General features: G+C 37.5%; 2 protein-coding genes across 7 annotated transcripts in view; both read right to left on the reverse strand.

Moving 5' to 3' along the window:
- PPFIA2 (PTPRF interacting protein alpha 2) overlaps nt 1-20,521 on the reverse strand; it is a 329,308-nt gene that overhangs the window by 70,735 nt on the left and 238,052 nt on the right. For all 6 annotated transcript variants that reach the window (XM_061125227.1, XM_061125217.1, XM_061125256.1 and 3 more), the window contains 3 exons: nt 17,263-17,292; nt 12,354-12,484; nt 9,876-10,030 (listed from right to left, as the gene is read on the reverse strand). In XM_061125227.1, the coding sequence (XP_060981210.1) occupies nt 9,876-10,030; nt 12,354-12,484; nt 17,263-17,292 (316 nt within the window). The remainder of the gene's footprint in view (nt 1-9,875; nt 10,031-12,353; nt 12,485-17,262; nt 17,293-20,521) is intronic.
- LOC133048969 (intraflagellar transport protein 22 homolog) lies at nt 14,859-16,688 on the reverse strand. The gene is made up of 2 exons (XM_061132962.1): nt 16,669-16,688; nt 14,859-15,459 (listed from the first exon to the last, which is right to left on the reverse strand). The coding sequence occupies exons 1-2, from the start codon at nt 16,686-16,688 to the stop codon at nt 14,859-14,861; spliced, it is 621 nt and encodes a 206-aa protein (XP_060988945.1).

The raw sequence follows: 20,521 nt of genomic DNA on the forward strand, positions 1-20,521 counted from the left end.
AGTCAGACACAGCTGAAGTGACTCAGCAGCAGCAGAGACTCAACCTACACAGGTACAGGTCTGGGGAAAGGGTGTGCTGCCAGGATAGCATCGCCAGTCCCAAGCTCTCCCAGGCACCAGAGGAAGACTTAGAGAATTTCAGGAGAGGTGCTACAAAGTATAAGATTCCCTAAGATCCAGGCTGAGGAATTGAGGAAAGGACGTGCATATGCCTAGATCTATGTATGGCTTTGTTACTGTCCAGTCGCTAAGCTGTGCTGACTCTTTGTGACCCCATGAACTGTAGCCTGCCAGGCTCCTCTGTCCAATGGGGTATTCTAGGCAAGAATCCTCTCCAGTAGGAGAGGATTGACATTTTCTTCTCCAGGGGTACTAGAGATATCTGTTCATTGGAATTGTGAAGGCAAATATCTCTTTGTTGCCTGGGCATTAGACTCCATTGACTATAATTTATTTCCTCTTGGCACTTGAGGTATGAATCTGTAGGAAATTCAGGCCAAGACCCACATGGCAAGGCCTCTATATCTCCATCTGTCCAGCAGAGTTCCTTGCTATCTTATTAAAAAGAAAATCTAATCCAAGAGAGATTAAGACTATAATCTGCAGCTGATCAGTAGTTCCATTTTTCATCTACTTGACCTCTCTTTGGAATGAATCCTTACTACTCATTTTGATTTTAAACACACTTGAATTTATAAATGATAACTTGTTTCATAACTCAGTCTATTAGTCCTCTGGAGGAGGCACCTAGGCACCGTGCCTGGCTCCTAAATGGCATGTAATAAATGCATTCATAACTGAACCTAAACACTGCTTTCTTCATAAGAAGACCTTTTTATTATGTAGAACATGATTCATCTCTAACTGATGCTTTGAGAATTTATATTGTATTTGCTACTTCCGTAGCATCTAGGAACAATCTGAATTTTGAGGTAAAGGCTAGCACAGCAACTCAAATTTTAAGTGTAGAAACGTGTTTGCTAAACATCATTGCTCTGATGTTGATGTTGCTTCTGCCCATTATTTTCTTATGCTGATTATAATAAATAACAGAAATCAGACCATTATGATATAATACAATCTGACAGATGACCATGAAGAGAACTGCGATTTAGCAGGCAAAAACATGTCTTTGAAATGTTTTGCCTCTCATATGCATTTAAAGGAAATTTGCGAGAGTAGTTTTTATTTATTTTTTTACTCAATAATATACACATTTTATGAATCTGTAATTAGGGATACTGCCTGTATGATTTACATGTATTTCTCTGCTTTTGCCATTTTCCCACCTGCCAGGGTAATCACGTGCGCTCTGTTCATTTTTGTTTACTGTCATTATTATTAGGACTCTGAAGACTTGGGTGGGTCTTCTACCTGGGTGTTTTCCAGGTAGTAAATGTGTTAAAATCATGTGGAACTGATGACCTACCAGAGGTAATAAATGTATTTAGCATCACTACCTGTTCACACTCTGTTGCCATCTTCCTAACTGGGTGGCCGCCTCTGAAGTGTGGCATGGTGTGCGATTGCTCTGACTCCTCACTCTCACTTGTGCTCGGACACTTGACCCAGGTCATCGCCTTTTCGAGCTTCCTTCAGGTTGCTGCCTCCTAATCGATGCCTTTCCAGTCTCTCCACAGCTAGGCAACTTGATCCTCAATCCTCACCACTTCTTTGGCTTGATAATTTGGTTTCACACTTCACACCCCAGCCTGGTATCCATTCCTAACTAACCATATAAAGACCCAGGTTCCTTTCCATCACATCTCCCATGGAGTTTATCCTTTCATGTGGCTTCAGTAGTTTTTTTTTTGAGAGATAAGTCTTATTTGAAACTCAAGTTTTATACCTTTTCAATTCTAAAGGAAAACTGCACTTAGATGTTCCGAGGAGAATCAAACATATCCAGGGAGAGAAAAACTTAATAATTTGAACACCTTACTGACCTTATGTCTATATGTTCTATAAGAAAGTTTATAATATATTCTGTGATGTTTTTACTATTGTCTTGAATTGTTCTTTACTTTTTCCGCATTTATGTGTAATACCCTCAAGAAGTTATAAACTTTTTGAAGAAAAAAGTTTAATTTCATTAAGTTTCCAAACACATGTTCCATGAAACTATGAGCTCAGTGAAGCACTTTTTGATGGAAACAGTCCCAAGAGTATATTGTCTGGAGCACTAGCCCAGGAAGTGAGAACTGGGAGCCAAGCCTTGTACCAGTGGCTGCTTCTCCTGGATGATTGGTAAAATCATCTGTTTCTGTATAGTATAGAGTGTGGGTCATTACATCGTCTTTAGATATCTTCTAACTCTAAAAGTCTGTAATTTGAAAAATAAAATGCGTTTTCATAGTACGAAACTCATGTCACATATTTTATAGAAAGAAGAGCTCCTGGGTCTAAGGCTTAAACGTCAGAGCTTCATAGATTCAGGACTACTAGGTTTGAAGTAGATCTTAAAGATCATCCTGTCCAACTGCCCTTCCAATTCTTGGACCCCTTTCTACAACAGTTCTTCCTACTATTTACCTAGCTTCTGCTCGATGATCTCCAGTGACTAATAACTGATTATTTCACAAGCCAGTTTGTTTGTATATAACTCTGACTCCCCAGTGTTCCCTTTCTTATTGAGATGAAGTTAGTCTTTTAACACTTTGCCTAGAGTTTTGTAGCCTTACTAAACAATGAAAAGGCCAAAGATTCTGCATATAAGAAGCTTTTCAAATATTCATAATCAGCCATCCAGACAGATCAGCAAAGGGAATAGACTTGCCTTTCTACTGAGTTACTCCTCACATAATTCCAATTCTCCTTATCAGCTTAATATTTCCCTCCAAACTTCCTGCAAAGTTATGATATGCCTCTGAAAGTGTAGTTATCAGAGACGGATTCTATTCCCCACCTCATGTTTTACAATAGAATAGGATGAAAAAGCCTTCTTTTATCTCAATACTCTTTGTCTATTAATGTGTCCTAAATTCATTGACTTATTAACTTTAATGTTACATGAATATCCAAATTTTTCTTGCAAAAAATGCTCCCAAGAGTTACACTTTTAAAAATAGGATATTTTGGACCTTCCATGTCTCAAGTTTTTGGGGTAATCCTAAAGGAAGAACATTTATTTTTCTTTCATTTGTGATTTCTTTCCATATCATCAATCCATAAATCAGATCACTGTGCTATTGAAATATTCATGGTCAAGTGATTGGGGGATGTGTTGGTCAAAAGCAGTGAATCCTGATCAAGCCATTAGAAACCTGGATTCAGAGTGTCATCACTCCACTCGTCATCACTATTAAAGGAGGATTATTCACCTGGTTACAAATTCCACCTAATTTTTCCATCACTCAGGCTCCATTTTGACATTCTGTGTACATGGCAGCCATGCATCACAGCTCACTCAAATGCCTTTCCTGTTCTATTACTGAGTAACTTTGTCAAAGAAACAAACAGGCTTTATCTGACATGGTTATTTTGAACACAATTTAATTTGCTTTGCTTCAAAACAGGTTGATATCTTTGGATAAAATTAAAAGTCAAGCCAGTCAACATTCTGATTCAGTTCAATTCAGTTCAGTCACTCAGTCATGTCTGATTCTTTGCAACCCCATGAATCGCAGCATGCCAGGCCTCCCTGTCCATCACCAACTCCCGGAGTTTACTCAAACTCATGTCCATCAAGTCGGTGATGCCATCCAGCCATCTCAACCCCTGTCTTCTCCTTCTCCTCCTGCCCCCAATCCCTCCCAGCATCAGGGTCTTTTCCAATGAGTCAGCTCTTCGCATGAGGTGGCCAAAGTATTGGAGTTTCAGCTTCAGCATCAGTCCTTCCAATGAACACCCAGGACTGATCTCCTTTACGATGGACTGGTTGGATCTCCTTGCAGTCCAAGGGACTCTCAAGAGTCTTCTCCAACACCACAGTTCAAAAGCATCAATTTTTTCAGTGCTCAGCTTTCTTCACAGTCCAACTCACATCCATACATGACCACTGGAAAAACCATAGCCTTTACTAGAGAGACCTTTGTTGGCAAAGTAATGTCTCTGCTTTTTAATATGCTGTCTAGGTTGATCATAACTTTCCTTCCAAGGAGTATGCATCTTTTAGTTTCATGGCTGCAATCACCATCTACAGTGATTTTGGAGCCCCCCAAAATAAAGTCTGCTTCCACTGTTTACCCATCTATTTCCCATGATCTGGTCCCATGGGACCAGATGCCATGATCTTAGCTTTCCGAATGTTGAGCTTTAAGCCAACTTTTCACTCTCCTCTTTCACTTTCATCAAGAGGCTTTTGAGTTACTCTTCACTTTCTGCATAAGGGTGGTGTCATCTGCATATCTGAGGTTATTGATATTTCTCCCAGAAATTTTGATTCCAGCTTGTGCTTCCTCCAGCCCAGCGTTTCTCATGATGTATTCTGCATATAAGTTAAATAAGCAGGGTGACAATATACAGCCTTGACGTACTCCTTTTCCTATTTGGAACCAGTCTATTGTTCCATGTCCAGTTCTAACTGTTGCTTCCTGACCTGCATACAGGTTTCTCAAGAGGTGGGTCAGCTGGTCTGGTATTCCCATTTCTTTCAGATGACCATTACATCTACCATTGTGGGCAGGAATCCTTTAGAAGAAATGGAGTAGCCATCATGGTCAACAAAGAGTCCAAAATGCAGTACTTGGATGCAATCTCAAAAATGACAGAATGATCTCTGTTCATTTCCAAGGCAAACCATTCAATATCACGGTAATCCAAACCTATGCCCCAACCAGTAATGCTGAAGAAGCTGAAGTTGAATGGTTCTATCAAGACCTACAAGACCTTTTAGAACTAACACCCAAAAAAGACATCCTTTTCATTATAGGGGACTGGAATGCAGAAGTAGGAAGTCAGGAAACACCTGGAGTAACAGGAAAACTTGGCCTTGGAGTACAGAATGAAGCAGGGCAAAGGCTAATAGAGTTTTGCCAAGAGAACACACTGGTCATAGCAAACACCCTCTTTCAGCAACACAAGAGAAGACTCTATACGTGGACATCACCAGATGGTCAACACTGAAATCAGATTGATTATATTCTTTGCAGCCAAAGATGGAGAAGCTCTATACAGTCAGCAAAAACAAGACCGGGAGCTGACTGTGGCTCAGATCATGAACTCCTTATTGCCAAATTCAGACTGAAATTGAAGAAAGTAGGGAAAACCACTAGACCATTCAGGTATGACCTAAATCAAATCCCTTATGACTATACAGTGGAAGTGAGAAATAGATTTAAGGGACTAGATCTGATATACAGAGTGCCTGATGAACTATGGACAGAGGTTCGTGACATTGTACAGTAGACAGGGATCAAGACCATCCCCATGGAAAAGAAATGCAAAAAGACAAAATGGCTGTCTGAGGAGGCCTTACAAATAGCTGTGAAAAGAAGAGAAGCGAAAAGCAAAGGAGAAAAGGAAACATATAAGCATCTCAATGCAGAGTTCCAAAGAATAGCAAGGAGAGATAAGAAAGCCTTCCTCAGTGTTCAATGCAAAGAAATAGAGGAAAACATTCCGATTACTGATGCGTAATCGTGGATCTTGAGATTTAGAACCTCTGTTCCTGATTGCCTTGAGTTCAGACAATGTAGCAGGCAAAGCTCTTTTGGGCCAGAAACATACTGAAGCGTTTGTTTGTTTGCTTTTTAAATGAATGGCTGTCTATGTGTATACGCCATCCACCTCGCTGAATTCAGCGTTCTTCGATGTCAGCGCCATGCTTTCACCAATTTCCTTAAGTCCACAGTCAGTACTCTACACTTCACGCTGGCTCATCATGTGCTATTCATTCAAAAGAGAGTAAATACATGACTACCTGCCCCCACCCATGAAAATATCAGTTCTCTTGGGCTTCCACGTCTTCTTGTCAATGCCTCTTTTCTGGCTGAAGTTTTGCTTTTCAAGTAAGAAGATAGAGGCAAAAGTGTTTTGGAATAGTTGCACTTATTTGCATATTTTGTTCAAATACATTAAATCTTTGTTTTATTCATTTTCTTTAAACTTAAATAACTACACAAAAATAATAAAAATAAGAATTTTATAATTCCCCTTTTGACCTGGGCAGTTTTTTCAATTATCACTTTATTTTGGTTAGTGCCTTTTTGGACACTGTTCTTACTTATCTATGACATTCAACTATATCTGTCATTCACAAAGATACAACTTATGCAAAAAATCTTTTAGAATCTGTTTTTAGGAAGAGGTCACCTATTTTAGATATACTGCTTAAGTTTACATCATCATAAATATAATTGTGAGTTTGTTACATTCCTCAAATTTCTTTGATAATATCCAGCTTTGATGTCCTAACCAGTCTTCCATGTTGGTTAAGATTGAACTTGTTCCTAGAATTTTATGTGTGGAAGTCAGGACATGGAAGGTTGTAATGTGACTGACAGATGAGGAAGGAAAAACTCATTTAAGCTTTGATGATACAGGTAGGGAAAAATAAGTCAATATTTAGGGAAGATGGCAGGATCAAGTAATGACTTTTAAAATGAAGGTTAGATATGAGCATGTTTAAACATTTATGGAAACAACAGAGATGCATTGCATTTGGATGCATAAATCAGGGGGCAAAACTGTAGTCACTGGGCTGTTAAGTCTTTCATAACCTGCTATATAGCCCAGGAAACTCTACTCAATTGAGTTTTACTCAACTCTGTATTGATCTATATGGGAGAATAATCTAAAACTGAATGGATATATGTATACATTTAACTGATTCTCTTTGCTGTAGAGCAGAAACTAACACAACATTATAAATCAACTATACCTCTAATAAAAGCTAATCTAAAAAATGTATCTTATTACATCCTGAATATATGCTATACTCTAGGAAGTAAGCAGAGATATTTATTGGCCTGCTTTTTCCATATCTCTCAATGAGATTATTAAACCTTTCCTTTTTTTTGTCATCTTTTCATTTAGGGGTTTGTAATATAGAAAGAAAGTGAGAGAAAATCAAAGAAAAAAGAGAGACAGAAACTAAAACCAGATCCCCAAGTCTGCTAAAACAATATTCCCTCTGTCAGGACACTCTCCCCAAATTCATCTGTGACCTTCAAGGAGACAAGGCTCATAAACATGTTTTATCGTTTTAAATCCTTTATCTGTAAAGTATTTTTAGCTTTATTCAAATGCTTTCCAGTGTGTTCCTTCCTTTGACTTTTGGAGTTTCCACATTTATACTGCCTCTGATAGCAACATATTCGTAAAAAATAGATCTATGTATATTGAACTGGAGGCTCCATGGTTAGCAGTTATCAATGTGATCACATCGACTGATCCATCACATCTGACGTTCACTTTATTACCTTAGCTTTTCAGACTGTATATAACAATCTACAGGGTGAATAACACCCCCTTTACAAATATTCTATTCTGTGAATTACTAGGAATTTCTCCTTTGTTGCTTGTCAAACCTGACAGAATTGAGTGAACATTTTCATAGTTTTATTTAGAAAGTTTTCTTCCTCTGTACCACATTTCATTTAAATGCATCTTTACATTTCTTTGCTTTTATGAGCTAAACTCTTCAAGAGTTCTAAGTCCTGGGACACGGTCCAAAACTTCAAATTTGGTTCTTTGACACCATCATCCCTCTACCATATTACTTTCCATGGCATCATCTTCTATCTCCTATTTCTATTTTCATTGATAAAAGAAAGAATATTGGCACAGTGCTTCCATGTCTGAATTTTCTAGATCAAGTTATTAAAATCATGATCATTAGAGATGTTTCCCTAATTCCTTCTAATGTGTCAATCAGTAGCACCAAGTGGCAAGCCCTGGATTTGGTTAAGCTTTCACGGTCTTCCCCTCACAACGGCGATGTCCATTTTTCAGGACAAAAGTAAACATGAGTCTATATTCCTCCACCAAAGCGCGAGTGGCAGCAGGGACCATTTCTTCATGAAAACAAAACAAAACAAAAGAAAACATGATTTACTGAAACCTACTAGTGCCTGTGTTTTCTTCTTATTTTCTCGTGTTATATCCAGCAAAGACCTTTATTTTTTGGTTTCTACAGGAACTCTGTTTCACCCTCAGGGCCGCTTTTCTCTAGCTCCTGAAGTGGAGATTTTTGCCTTTGTCTCCCTCATCAGCATTGTAGTTCTCACTCCGCTACGTCACTGGCTTTGTTTATACTCTATTGTTCTACATAGCAAAGCAAAACTGCTCAGAACTCAGAAATCTCAGGTCTACAGTGTGATCTTGAAAAACAATTGCTATTTTCTGATTTGGAAGGAGTTGATAAGAACATAATTGTAATTGATTCTCTTCCCATCTCATCTGTTCTAACATAGAGACACACAGTCACTGAAAACGAGTAAAAAGGCTACGTTTCTAGAAGCTTTTATATTTTTGTAGGCTTTAAATTATATCCTAGATATTTTTATTTTGACCATAAATAGTTGTCAAGGGAAACAGATTTTAAAATAATGTCTGGTTGTGCACATTTTATATCCCCCCAAATAACCACCTTCTTTTACCCTAAAAGGGTCCTTTCCTGAGAAAGAGAAACCCAAGGAACATTCTGGTCTTCTGTTGAGTGACAGTCACAGAGCTGACTGCCCATGTGTCACGGAGACGGCTTTCCTACGGCTTCCCATGCTTTTTATGGGTTTCACACAGAGAAAGCACAAGGATTGGAACTTGGGAAAGGTATTTTTGAATAATACTACAGTTGTAAATCTGCAAATATGAACATTATTCTCAGAAATTCTAGTAGTGCCAGGGCAGTAAACCGATTCTGGGGGATGGGACTTTCTTTGTGAATAATCATTCCTTTATTTGAGAACTCAAAATGAGTCCTAAGAAAGGGAGTGCCGCATTCTGTTCATCACTTACCATCAGAAGCAGGAGCTAAATTTTTTTCTAAATCTTTTTCTCTGTAATTTAACTCTAGTTCTGAACTCAACAGAATGAGAAGAGCAGGGGAAAAGTAAAGGCAAGTACAAATAAGTAAGATGATGAAAAGGATTTGAGGAGAAAAATTCAACACGTAAAATGACATCAAAGGAAAAAAAAAAGCCAAGAGTATATATCATCATTTAGAAAATACAATTCACATATTATTTTTGTTTCAGACTATATTTATTTATCTACCTATCTATTTATCCATCTACCTATTTATCAACCTATCTATATATTTATATATTTACCTAGGGTCATTTCAGATGTACTGATCTATATTCAATTAGTCACTGACAATAATTCTAATGCAACTCCTATTGCCCTTTCCTCTGTCTCCCCATCTATGTGCTATAGAGTTTGTTAATACAAAGTTGTGACACTTGAAAACAAAGAAACCTTACCCTTTACATCTAGGCCCTTTAAATGCTTTATTTTGACCTAAAAAGAGCTGTTTTGGATTTTTTGTAGGTTTCTTAATTTTTTCAACAGAAAAACTTAAAATTCACACAGCTAGTTGTTATATATATCTATGCAGTGTGCTCAATGGTTTCAAGCTGGTTTTGAAACATGGCCTTGGATGAATATTTCAGTTTAGCAAATTATTAATACATTGCTTACTCCTCAATAAACAAGGATGACACCAGTGACCCCTGTCTGGAGAGCCCTTGTGTCTATCACAGTGTTAAAATTACCTATATTCTTGGTATTATTATTAACAGAGAAATCACAAGGATTGGAAGTTTCATAATATTCTTCCATTGAAACTTTTACCAAGCATTATTCAGCTAAATTGGTTACAAAGATGATTAAAATAGAAAGTTTATCAGGTAGGGGAAATGAGATGAAAGATAGATGGGTATTAAGAAGTAAGGAAAATGAGTGGCAGTGGAAGGTCAAACATGCATACTTACGGAGTTGCCCAAGACGAGCTTTTTCTTTTTTACCAAACAAACGTCCTATTGAAGACTTGATTCCTTTCTTCTTGGGGGCTTTGTGAAGAGAGTCTTGGCTGCTGTTGGCACTGCCAAGCCCAAGGCTTTCAGGCTCGAGGGAGACAGATAAACTACTGCGAACATAAAAGATGGAAGACTGCTTGCTTTGGTGCAACATTCACAAGGTACACAAGACAGTGTACTTTGTCACAAGACAATTCTGGAACACCAAGGTGCGTGCGTGCTAAGTCATTTCAGTCGTGTCTGACTCTTTGCGAGCCCATGGACTGTGGCCTGCCAGGCTCCTCTGTCCATGGGATTCTCCAGGCAAGAGTACTGGAGCGGGCTGCCATGCCCTCCAGGGGATCTTCCACAAGGTACATGAGACCTAACCCTTGATAAAGGTACAAAATGAGGAACAAGGACACTTGAATGTTACTTTCTCCTTTTCTTCCCATGTTTCTTCTTAAGCACATTAAAGTGTGATTTCCTCCGCCTTAGGACCCTAAGTCTCCAAATTTTCTCTAGAAAATATTCTTCCTAGTATTTTTTCCTTGTTTCTCATACAATATCAAACCAATCAGTGAACATAGATTGGTTTATTAAGTTCATGTGAAGTGATCTTCTATAATTTAGTCCTTGACCCTTTACATATTTCTTTTTTGCAGTTTAATTTTTTAGATCTTTAACATAATGACCTATGACAAGAAATTTAAAAGTAACTAAGGAGATCCAACCAGTCCATCCTAAAGGAGATCAGTCCTGGGTGTTCACTGGAAGGACTGATGCTGAAGCTGAAACTCCAATACTTTGGTCACCTCATGTGAAGAGTTGACTCATTGGAAAAGACCCTGATGCTGGGAGGGATTGGGTGCAAGAAGAGAAGGGGACAACAGAGATTGAGATGGCTGGATGGCATTACCGACTCAATGGGCATGAGTTTGAGCAAACTCCGGGAGTTTGTGATGGACAGGGAGGCCTGGCGTGCTGCGATTCATGGGGTCGCAAAGAGTCGGACATGACTGAGCGACTGAACTGAACTGAATGAAGTTTATGCTCATATTCTAGCCCATGGTTTAAATGGATTTTCCTCTTGCTATCTTTCTCAGTTTTGGTGCTTAATTTGTTGAATTCTAAATCATCTGGGTGAGATTTTGAAGTAACAAATCATATACCCTAGTGATCACTGTATATTTTCCTTACAATTCTCAGGTCTTCTTATAAGTACATGATAAGCTGAAATGATTTCCAAGCAAGCTGATCTAGGTTCCATTCTTGGTCAATATATTTAACACTTTTAATAGGATAGGTTTGATGATACTGTTATCACTTTTATAGCTATTAATTTGATAGTATCATGATGAATTATTTAACTGTACTTATTCATCTTAATTAATCTGAGTTCAGTAAGACAGTAAGGAATCTGCCTGCAATGCAGGAGACCCCAGTTCAATCCCTGGGTCAGGAAGATCTACTGGAGAAGGGAATATTAACCCACTCCAGTATTCTTTCCTGGAGAATTCCATGGACAAAGGATCCTGGCAGACTACCGTCCATGGGATCGCAAAGAGTCAGACACAACTGAGTGACTAACACACACAACACACTAAGTATAAATTTTGAACCTGGAGTAACTCTTCACATTAGGAAATAAAAATAAAACAAAGAAAAAATGTTTGATATCACAAAAAAACTCTTTTCAAAAATGTTTATTGTAAACCACATTATAGATTCTTACTTAAATCATTAAATCATTATATTCAGTTATATCAATTACATGTTCAGAGATGCTATAAATGATGACAGTGAAAGAACATACATTTAGGATGTAAATTGTATGCTTAGATTTATTTATTTATGACATTAGTTATTGTAGAAATCTGCTTTGATTTTTAGGCAGATGGAAAGGACAGTATGAAGAGTTGCTATGACAAATAGGGTATTTTCCCATGTAAACTTATCTTTTCTTTTAATATTTCAGGTTGTTTTTTCCTTTTCTACAGAGGAGCTTTATAGCTGGCAGTAGCAGCACCCATAGGATGATATACATACCTGTTTGTTAAAAGTATCTGGGGTACAATCATGGACTTTTAAGATCTTAATTATCTTTACACTAGAAGCCAAGCTTATAGTCTTGCCTTGGAATCTCTTTAGTTTTTGGTAACTATTCCTAACCAGTACTTCCTATACTCTGACTCCATTTTAATAGGGAAAGGCTATTCTCAAAATATTGACTAGTAACAAGATAAAAAAAATATACAGTTAATTCTAAAAATGAAAATTTGACCTCAGAATGAAAATTTGGCTTTTTCACAAGTGATATTGTGAAGGGGGAGCAGGAGAATTATAGCTCAAATAAAAAACTTCATATAAATTTTAAGCAGTCTGATAACACTAAAAGGAAGAATATTTCTGGAAGGAGGACATACAGTGTGCAGTGTGCTGGGACGGTCATACCTTCGGGCATCATTATGGTAGGAAGAAGGGAGGGTGTGAGTCATCCTGATGGCTCTAGGGGTAGGGGGAGGAGAAGTTTCACATTTAATTGTTGCTTTATCCTCCCGACCATCTTCTTCTACCACTGCAATCTGGAAGCAAAAAAAAATATACCAGATTCACTTTTTCTAAATTCTAACTGAAACTGATGAAAATAGAGATTCATTAAAGCAAGGCTATTTGAGTAATTCTAATATAAAAGCAAAACAAGAAATTTAGGGCATATAAGTCTTACACATAAAAACTCACATTATTAAAGAGTAGGAATTTCATAACTATTTAAAAGTTAAGACACTCCAGTTAAAACACACATACACACACATAAATGGACTTACTACATAAAAACATTATTTAAGTGTAAATAAACACCATACATCAATATCCAGGGACTATGGAAAAGCTATCTTGGAATCCATTAAATATACCAGAATGTAAAAGCTTTACAAAGTTATTGAACACATATTTGAACTAATTCACTAAAAATATGCATAGTCAGGTTATCATACCATGAACATCTTTTAAGTGGGAGATTTTTGAAGTGAGAGTTTGACAAAATAAAATGTTATCAGATAGGATGTTTTAAATCAGGCTAATCAAATGTGTTCCCAGATATTTAAAAAAAGAGCTGAAGTTTATAAGAAAAAAAAAAAACTTTCTTTTTAAAGTGAAAATAATAAAAGGTAAGAATGGAATTTTTGCAAACTGTTTAATTTTACAGCTTCTCGTGGGAAAATTGAAAAAGGCATATAGATCACCATAAAGCAGATGGGATGAAAGGGATTTCTTTAAAGAACTTAGTTCCAAGTCCAGAACAATTCAAGATACCATAACTTTTGCCAGAGATGGATATACAGAACTGTATTAAAGTAAGACTTTTCAACAACCGAGTTGTACAATAAAGATTTTTTTAAAACAATGCTACTTTTTTCATAGTACCATTGTGTATTAAATCATATATATATATGAAGAGAGAGAGAGAGAAAGATTGTGGAAAGCGTAGCTAAAAGATGTATGGTTCTAGAAGGTCTGATGAAATATCTCAATATGGCTATAACAAAAAGTTTAAAACTATGTTCTTGTCTTTTGTCTATAAAATGTCTTGCTAGTTTCTTTCCATTAAGCTATTATACATAAATGCATTTATATGTGATACTTTATGTATTCGAGAAACTTAATAAAAGTGCCTGTCTGGGCTCTTGTCATTCAACCTAGGTTACTTTTAACAGCACAGCACACGTGTTCTCAGGTGCGTCAGATGTGTGGGACTCTTTGCAGCATTATGGGCTGTAGCCGCCAGGCTCCTCTGTTCATGGTATTCTCCAGGCAAAAATACTGCAGTGGGTTGTCATCTGTTGTTCCAGGGGATCTTCCTGACCTGGGATCAAACACTCATCTATCTCTTTCTCCTGCACTGCAGGTGGATTCTTTACCACTGAGCCACCTTAGAAGCCCTTAACAGGATAAGAGAACTTAGAAGATCTCTTTTCTCCATTTCAATGAATATAGTGCTATTAGAAGAATCTTTTTCAAGAACTGCTTTCAGCATAATGTTGACACTATGGAAAACCCTTTCTAAACTCACATCTCATCTAAACTTGTAAAGTGTATTTCCAAACTCTTCCTAATACATATTTATGTTTTCACAGTTCTATTATTTTACCAAGATTGATTTCCACAATTGTTTCTGTGAAGCCTGATTATTTCTGTTTCCAGACTTTTTCTCTGAACCACCCTCTTATAAAACACCTTCTTCTCTCCAGATGGCAGGTCAAACTAGGCCAAGTTTCAAAATATCAGCTCTTAAAAACATCATACACAAACCCTTTCACTGAATAATACTTAAATCTCACACTATATAAATAAAGTGGAGGAGAAAGACTTCAGAATCAGAGATGGATTTGAATCTTGACTTCTCTTATTTATTGAGTGACATGTCCTAATTACTTATCTACTCTAAGATTAAATATTCTTATCAATAAAACAGAAGTGAATATACTCAGTTTAATTTCTTTTGAAGTGCAAATTAAATCATGCATATAACTCCTTACCCTGATATACAATAAATGTTAGAGTTTGTGGTTTTTCTTTCTACAACCTACCTTTCTTTCTTTCTCTCTCTCTTTTTTTTTTTTTACAATTACACAAACTTTAATTACATGACATATGGAAGAATGCAAAAAAAATAAATACATAAATAAAATAAAGAAACCACCTCAGTTTTTCAGCTCTTTGGAGCGATCTGGGGCAAAGGAATCAGAATTCAACAATAGGATTTTCTCAGCTGAACTAAGGATGGAGAACAGATGGTAGGGAGTCAACTCCCGGGCTGACTGGTCTTTGGGGCAAGTAAGGAAAAATGCCTTCTACAGCCAAAGGATGAGAAGAACCTCATTAGGTGGATGGACTTCAGGCTCTGCACTGACATTAACTTCATTTGGGATGTGGCAACATCCAGATGAAGGCCAGTCAGGTAATAATGGACGTCTCCCGGTCTTTGCTCTCGGACACTGAGTTGATTATGCTTCTTAAATACTTGATGAATTCCATCCTGATCTCTTCCGGGTTGTCCTCAAGATTCGAGTGTACCAGCTTCAGCTTGTTCAAGGGTGGTGCCAAAGCTGGGTTTTCTTTGTCACTTCCGGAGCTTGGTTTGTGGTGTGCGATTAACAGACACGGAGTATTCTGTAAGAACTGCTGCTGGACGAAGCAGGAACACCACATCTCAATTTCCTTCAGGGGACTTAGGATGCTGGCGTTGAAGACGATCACCACCCCGTGAGAGTGCTTCATCAGGGCTGGCCAGCAAGACTCGGACTTTGAATCACCGCCATGATCCCAGAGCTCAAATTCACACCCCGCGCCTTTATTGTTGCTGGTTACACGTGGGTTCTCTAATTCCAGGATCCTCACTCCTTGGGTTGGGTTGTATTCAGTGATGTCAGAAGCTTCTGTCAGAAAGTTGGCCAAAATTGTTTTTCCACTCTCGCAGGGCCCCCCAAGGAGGACCTTGGCCTTCAGCAACTCGGTCCCGGGCCCACGCAGGCACCGCTTGAGTCCGCGCCGCAGTCTGCGCGGAGCGGAAGTCACCACACTATAATCTACCTTTCTTACCAATCATCTCTGTATTCCCTAAATTCCTTGAGGCTTTATTTCTGCACAAGATCTTCCTTTACATTTTCTTCCCCTCTTATACACACTGAAATTATTTCACATATCATATACTCAGATTTCTTCCTCTATTTCCAGTATAATCCTTTTAAGTGGTGAAGGAAGTCAAAGACAAATGGTAATAACATTTTGCGTAATAAATTTGGCAGTTGAGAACTAACTGATAGTGTCAAGGAGAAAATATTAAAAGAAGATAGATGATGGACAATAAAAAGAAAATTTAAACAATTTAGGTCATGTAAGCATAATATGGATTCCCTTAATTAAAAAACAAAGTTCCCTAGTTCCAGAAGTATTTGGGCATAGGCTGACTATCACATCTTGAAGATGCTGAAAAATAGATTTATTTATGCATTGGATAGTAGGCTGAATCTTTAAAATTTGTCCCATCTGATTTCCTGAATCTGAGCTCTGCCACTCTCAGTTATCTAACCCAATGTTATTTTGTGAATCAGAACTTTATTCCATTGTGTTTCCAACCCAGGGATCGAACCCAGGGCCCCTGCATTGTGGGCAGATTCTTTACCAGCTGAGCCACAAGGGAAGCTTGTTTCCTATACCCAAGATTTATTCTCCTGACTTCATTCTAAACAGGAAAGTAGTACCTGGAGCCATGCTGAGAATGCCCCTCCCTGGGCTAGCTAATTCCTAGAGATAGCAAACGATGTTCCTGGAGTTCCATATGTTCCACATGCAGACCGAACACTCTAGCTCAGTATCCCAAATCATCTTTTTTATCTGGCTCTTGCACTCTGATTGTGGTTCAGTCAGTAAATTGTGTCTGACTCTTACAAACTCCTGGACTGTAGCCTGCCAGGCTCCTCTGTCCATGGGATTTCTCAGGCAAGAATACTGGAGTGGGTTGCCATTCCCTTCTCCAGGGGATCTTCCTGACCCAGGGATCAAACCCCGGGTCGCCTGAACTGCAAGCGGATTCCTGCATCGCAGGCAGATTCTTTACCGAGTTATAAGAGGAGCCCTTACCCTCTAGGAGGCGCTATTCCTCCGCCTTAATCATCACAGGCCAGGTGTCAGACAACTAGAGATAGACCCTAAACCCTATGACCCACTGAAATTATTCAAACTAGTCAATCCTAAGCTTACTTACCTTACCTTCACAATAAACATTCCTGCCCATGATTTCTCCTCACACTTTCTGAGTCCTGACCTGGTGCCTCCCCTTGGCCAGGCACAGCATGGCATGCCCGGGCTCTTGGGAAGTACAAGTAAGAAGCTATCTTTTATTGGTAATTGTTTCTTGATTTGCTTGTCTTACATAACTAAGTAAACTTCGGGAGATACTGAAGGACAGCGAGGCCTAGTGTGCTGCAGTTCATGAGGTCACAAAGAATCAGACAGGATTTAGTGACTGAACAACAATGTTAAAACCTACATTTTAAAACAAGCACCACTGTTCTAGTATCAACAGTAAACTATCTAATTCTACCAAAAGAGGTCTAAAAATTCTGTGGAAAATCAGGATAATTTAGTCCTCACAGTCTAAACATTCCCCTAGAAAGTATAAAAAATTTTATCTTTAGAAACTTGCTCTTATGATTGCATTTAAACAATTCAAAACCACTTAAATATTTTTAATATTTTTATGTTAATAAAATGCTTCAATTATCAGAAAAATAATTTTAAATCTTTCATAGAAAAAACAACATTCAATTAGCAATCATATCAAAGAAATGTACAATACCTTTCTCCGATGTTTCCTTAGATCACTTGGCTATGATTGGCAGGAATAAAAACAACACAAAACAGAACCAGTTAATGATTATCATTTGACCATGTTACAAATTTAAATAGTAGCTATAATTTAACTTTCTTTTTTTAAACTTTCATTCCATTCTTTTCAAAATAAATGTCTTCTAATCACTTTATTTTTTTGGGCTCCAAAATCACTGAAGATGGTGATTGCAGCCATAAAATTAAAAGACACTTACTCCTTGGAAGGAAAGTTATGATCAACCTAGATAGCATATTAAAAAGCAGAGACATTACTTTGCCAACAAAGTTTCGTCTAGTCAAGGCTATGGTTTTTCCAGTGGTCATGAATGGATGTGAGAGTTGGACTGTGAAGAAAGCTGAGCCCCAAAAAAATTGATGCTTTTGAACTATGGTGTTGGAGAAGACTCTTGAGAGTCCCTTGGACTGCAAGGAGATCCAACCAGTCCATCGTAAAGGAGATCAGTCCTGGGTGTTCATTGGAAGGACTGATGCTGAAGCTGAAACTCCAATACTTTGGCCACCTCATGCGAAGAGTTGACTCATTGGAAAAGACCCTGATGCTGGGAGGGATTGGGGGCAGGAGGAGAAGGGGATGACAGAGGATGAGATGGCTGGATGGCATCACCGACTCAATGAGCATGAGTTTGAGTAAACTCCGGGAGTTTGTGATGGACAGGGCGGCCTGGCGTGCTGCAATTCATGGGGTCACAAAGAGTCGGACATGACTGAGCGACTGAACTGAACTGAACTGAACTGAATCACTATAAAAGCATTCCTCCAGGAAGCTGTTTTCAAAAGGAAACTTCCTAGATGGCATGGTAGAGGGGCAGGTCTTCATGAAGGGATCATGTGTACATGCCTGAGACATGAGATATGAGACACGGACCCTAGGGAGTATAAAACATATATGAAGTGACTAGCCAGAAATAAACACAGGACTATATCCTCCCAAGGAGATACAGACGGGAGTGAAGAAGATTATGTGTGAAGGGAGAGCCAATGCACACACAAGTAGTTTATAAACATTCCCTTTTATCTTGCCTTCTCACTTTTCACTTTCATGTATTGGAGAGGGAAATGGCAACCCACTCCAGTGTTCTTGCCTGGAGAACCCCAGAGACGGGGGAGCCTGGTGGGCTGCCGTCTATGGGGTTGCTGAGTCGGACACGACTGAAGTGACTTAGCAGCAGCAGCAGCAGGCAGGGCCTTGGACCTCCTTTGGGCAGATATGCTATTCCTACGTGATCTCAAACTTCCTGACATCTGAAATACTGAAAGCGTCCGCTTTCTCAGATGCTATTTCCCAAATACTGAAAACTCCGGCTTCAGTACAGCATATGTCTGGGGCTGCTGTTTTCTTCACAGTGCTCTCTTATAGAATTAAAAAAAATAAGTTATTTCTTTATGACCTCAGATAAAACTTATTCACTTAATATTTGTTAATTTTTCTTATGTGAGGAAAACACTTTGTTAAACTATTTCATTATACTTTACATTTTTGCTGCTATTGAAAAATGGGTTGATTTACCTCGTTCAATATTCGAAATAACTAGATATCACTAACGTTATTTATGCCTCTGAATTTGTGGTGAGGTAAAGGTAGATATAAATAGGTTTTATTACCAGGACAAATAGTTATATTTGCTAAATATGTAAATATAAACAATATGAGTGAATACAATGTCTTTTCAATCTCTGCTAGTCTGTCCCTAAAATTTCAAGTTTTGCTTTGGTTTCAAATTTATATTCAAACATGAATTACATCCAACAAAATTTTTTTTTCTCCAATATTTTCTACAGGTAAAGGAAAACCTGTCTTTCACCATAACAATAATGAATTTGATGATAAAGTTCTACTAGGTGATAAGGACCTCCTGGATTTTACTTTTTGTTTTATTGAGTCAGATATTAAACATTTTAAATGTTTAGTTTTTGTTTACTTTTTTCCTTTTTACCCTCAGGAAATTCTCTAAATAGCTTTTAAGTACTCTAATTATAGTATAATAATGTTCATTTACCACTGTTTTATTTATAACTGCTCAAGAAAATGCATGAGAGCAATGGCATCCTATTCATACATAACCAAACATTATGTTTAAATGGATACAAATATATTATTTTGTTATTATAAAAATAACAACACTGTCAAGGGTTTTAATGCTAATATATAATGAAAATACTTAAAAGGTCAAAATAATAGGTTGAAAAAGTGTAGAAAATAATAGCAATACAGAAATAACCAAAGTTTTCTTGGCTTGAATGCTAAGCAAATTACACCCTGTGGGCTAATATTCTTACTACAGCTTTGATGACAAGTAGATCATCAATATACATAGCATAAATTACACATTCAGAAACTAAGCCAGATACAATATCATTTTTAATGACTCTAATCAGATGGATGATTCCAGGATTTTAGAGGGGAGGGCATACCCCACAGTCTGTGGGGTTTCAGTTCCCTGACTAAGGATCAAAACTGTGTTCCCTGTAGTGGAAGTGTGGAGTCTTAACCACTGGACCACTAAGGAAATTTGTTTTCTAGATTTCTAAAATAAGGAGATCATAATTTTGTCATAGATCAAAATGTAGCTCAGTATAATGGGTTAGTTTATCTTAGTACATTGGCTAAAAGGTTGTGCTGAATCTAGCTGGGATCAGCTTTGATTAGTCTTTATTTGGATTTTCCATCTGGAAATAAGCAAGGAATAGGATACTCAATGGTTGAAGGAGGTATTTCCTTTTTAATTGTTTTTCATCATTTCTCTTTTATATAGATTTTATTGCATGGAAGTTTCATAATTGTAAAGAGTTTGGATATCGGAAATACAGCCTCATAAATAACCTTCTGTTCCAATTTTCAGTTGCAAAGTTAAAGAAAAAGATACCTAAACTTATATACATAGTAGAAATTTTATGAAGATAAAATCTAAAAACCATTCACTTACAAGGTGGTTTTCCCCTTGGGGTGAGAATATTATATATCTATATATACATACACGCACATACATATATGGACATATGTATGCATTTATATAAATTAATTCTAATGCCATTTTTTGCCACAAAACACATTATTGCAACATATTTTTTAAAGATTCATTTAACAATCATTTAGAAATTGAGTTAAACTTCATTGTTCATATATTATACACACATACACAGATGCAGGCATTGTGACACTTTTTATAGAGGCTTCACAGCCTTCTGACCAGAAACACTGTATACAT

Source organism: Dama dama, chromosome 3, assembly GCF_033118175.1.
Source record: "Dama dama isolate Ldn47 chromosome 3, ASM3311817v1, whole genome shotgun sequence".
Lineage (NCBI taxonomy): Eukaryota > Metazoa > Chordata > Mammalia > Artiodactyla > Cervidae > Dama > Dama dama.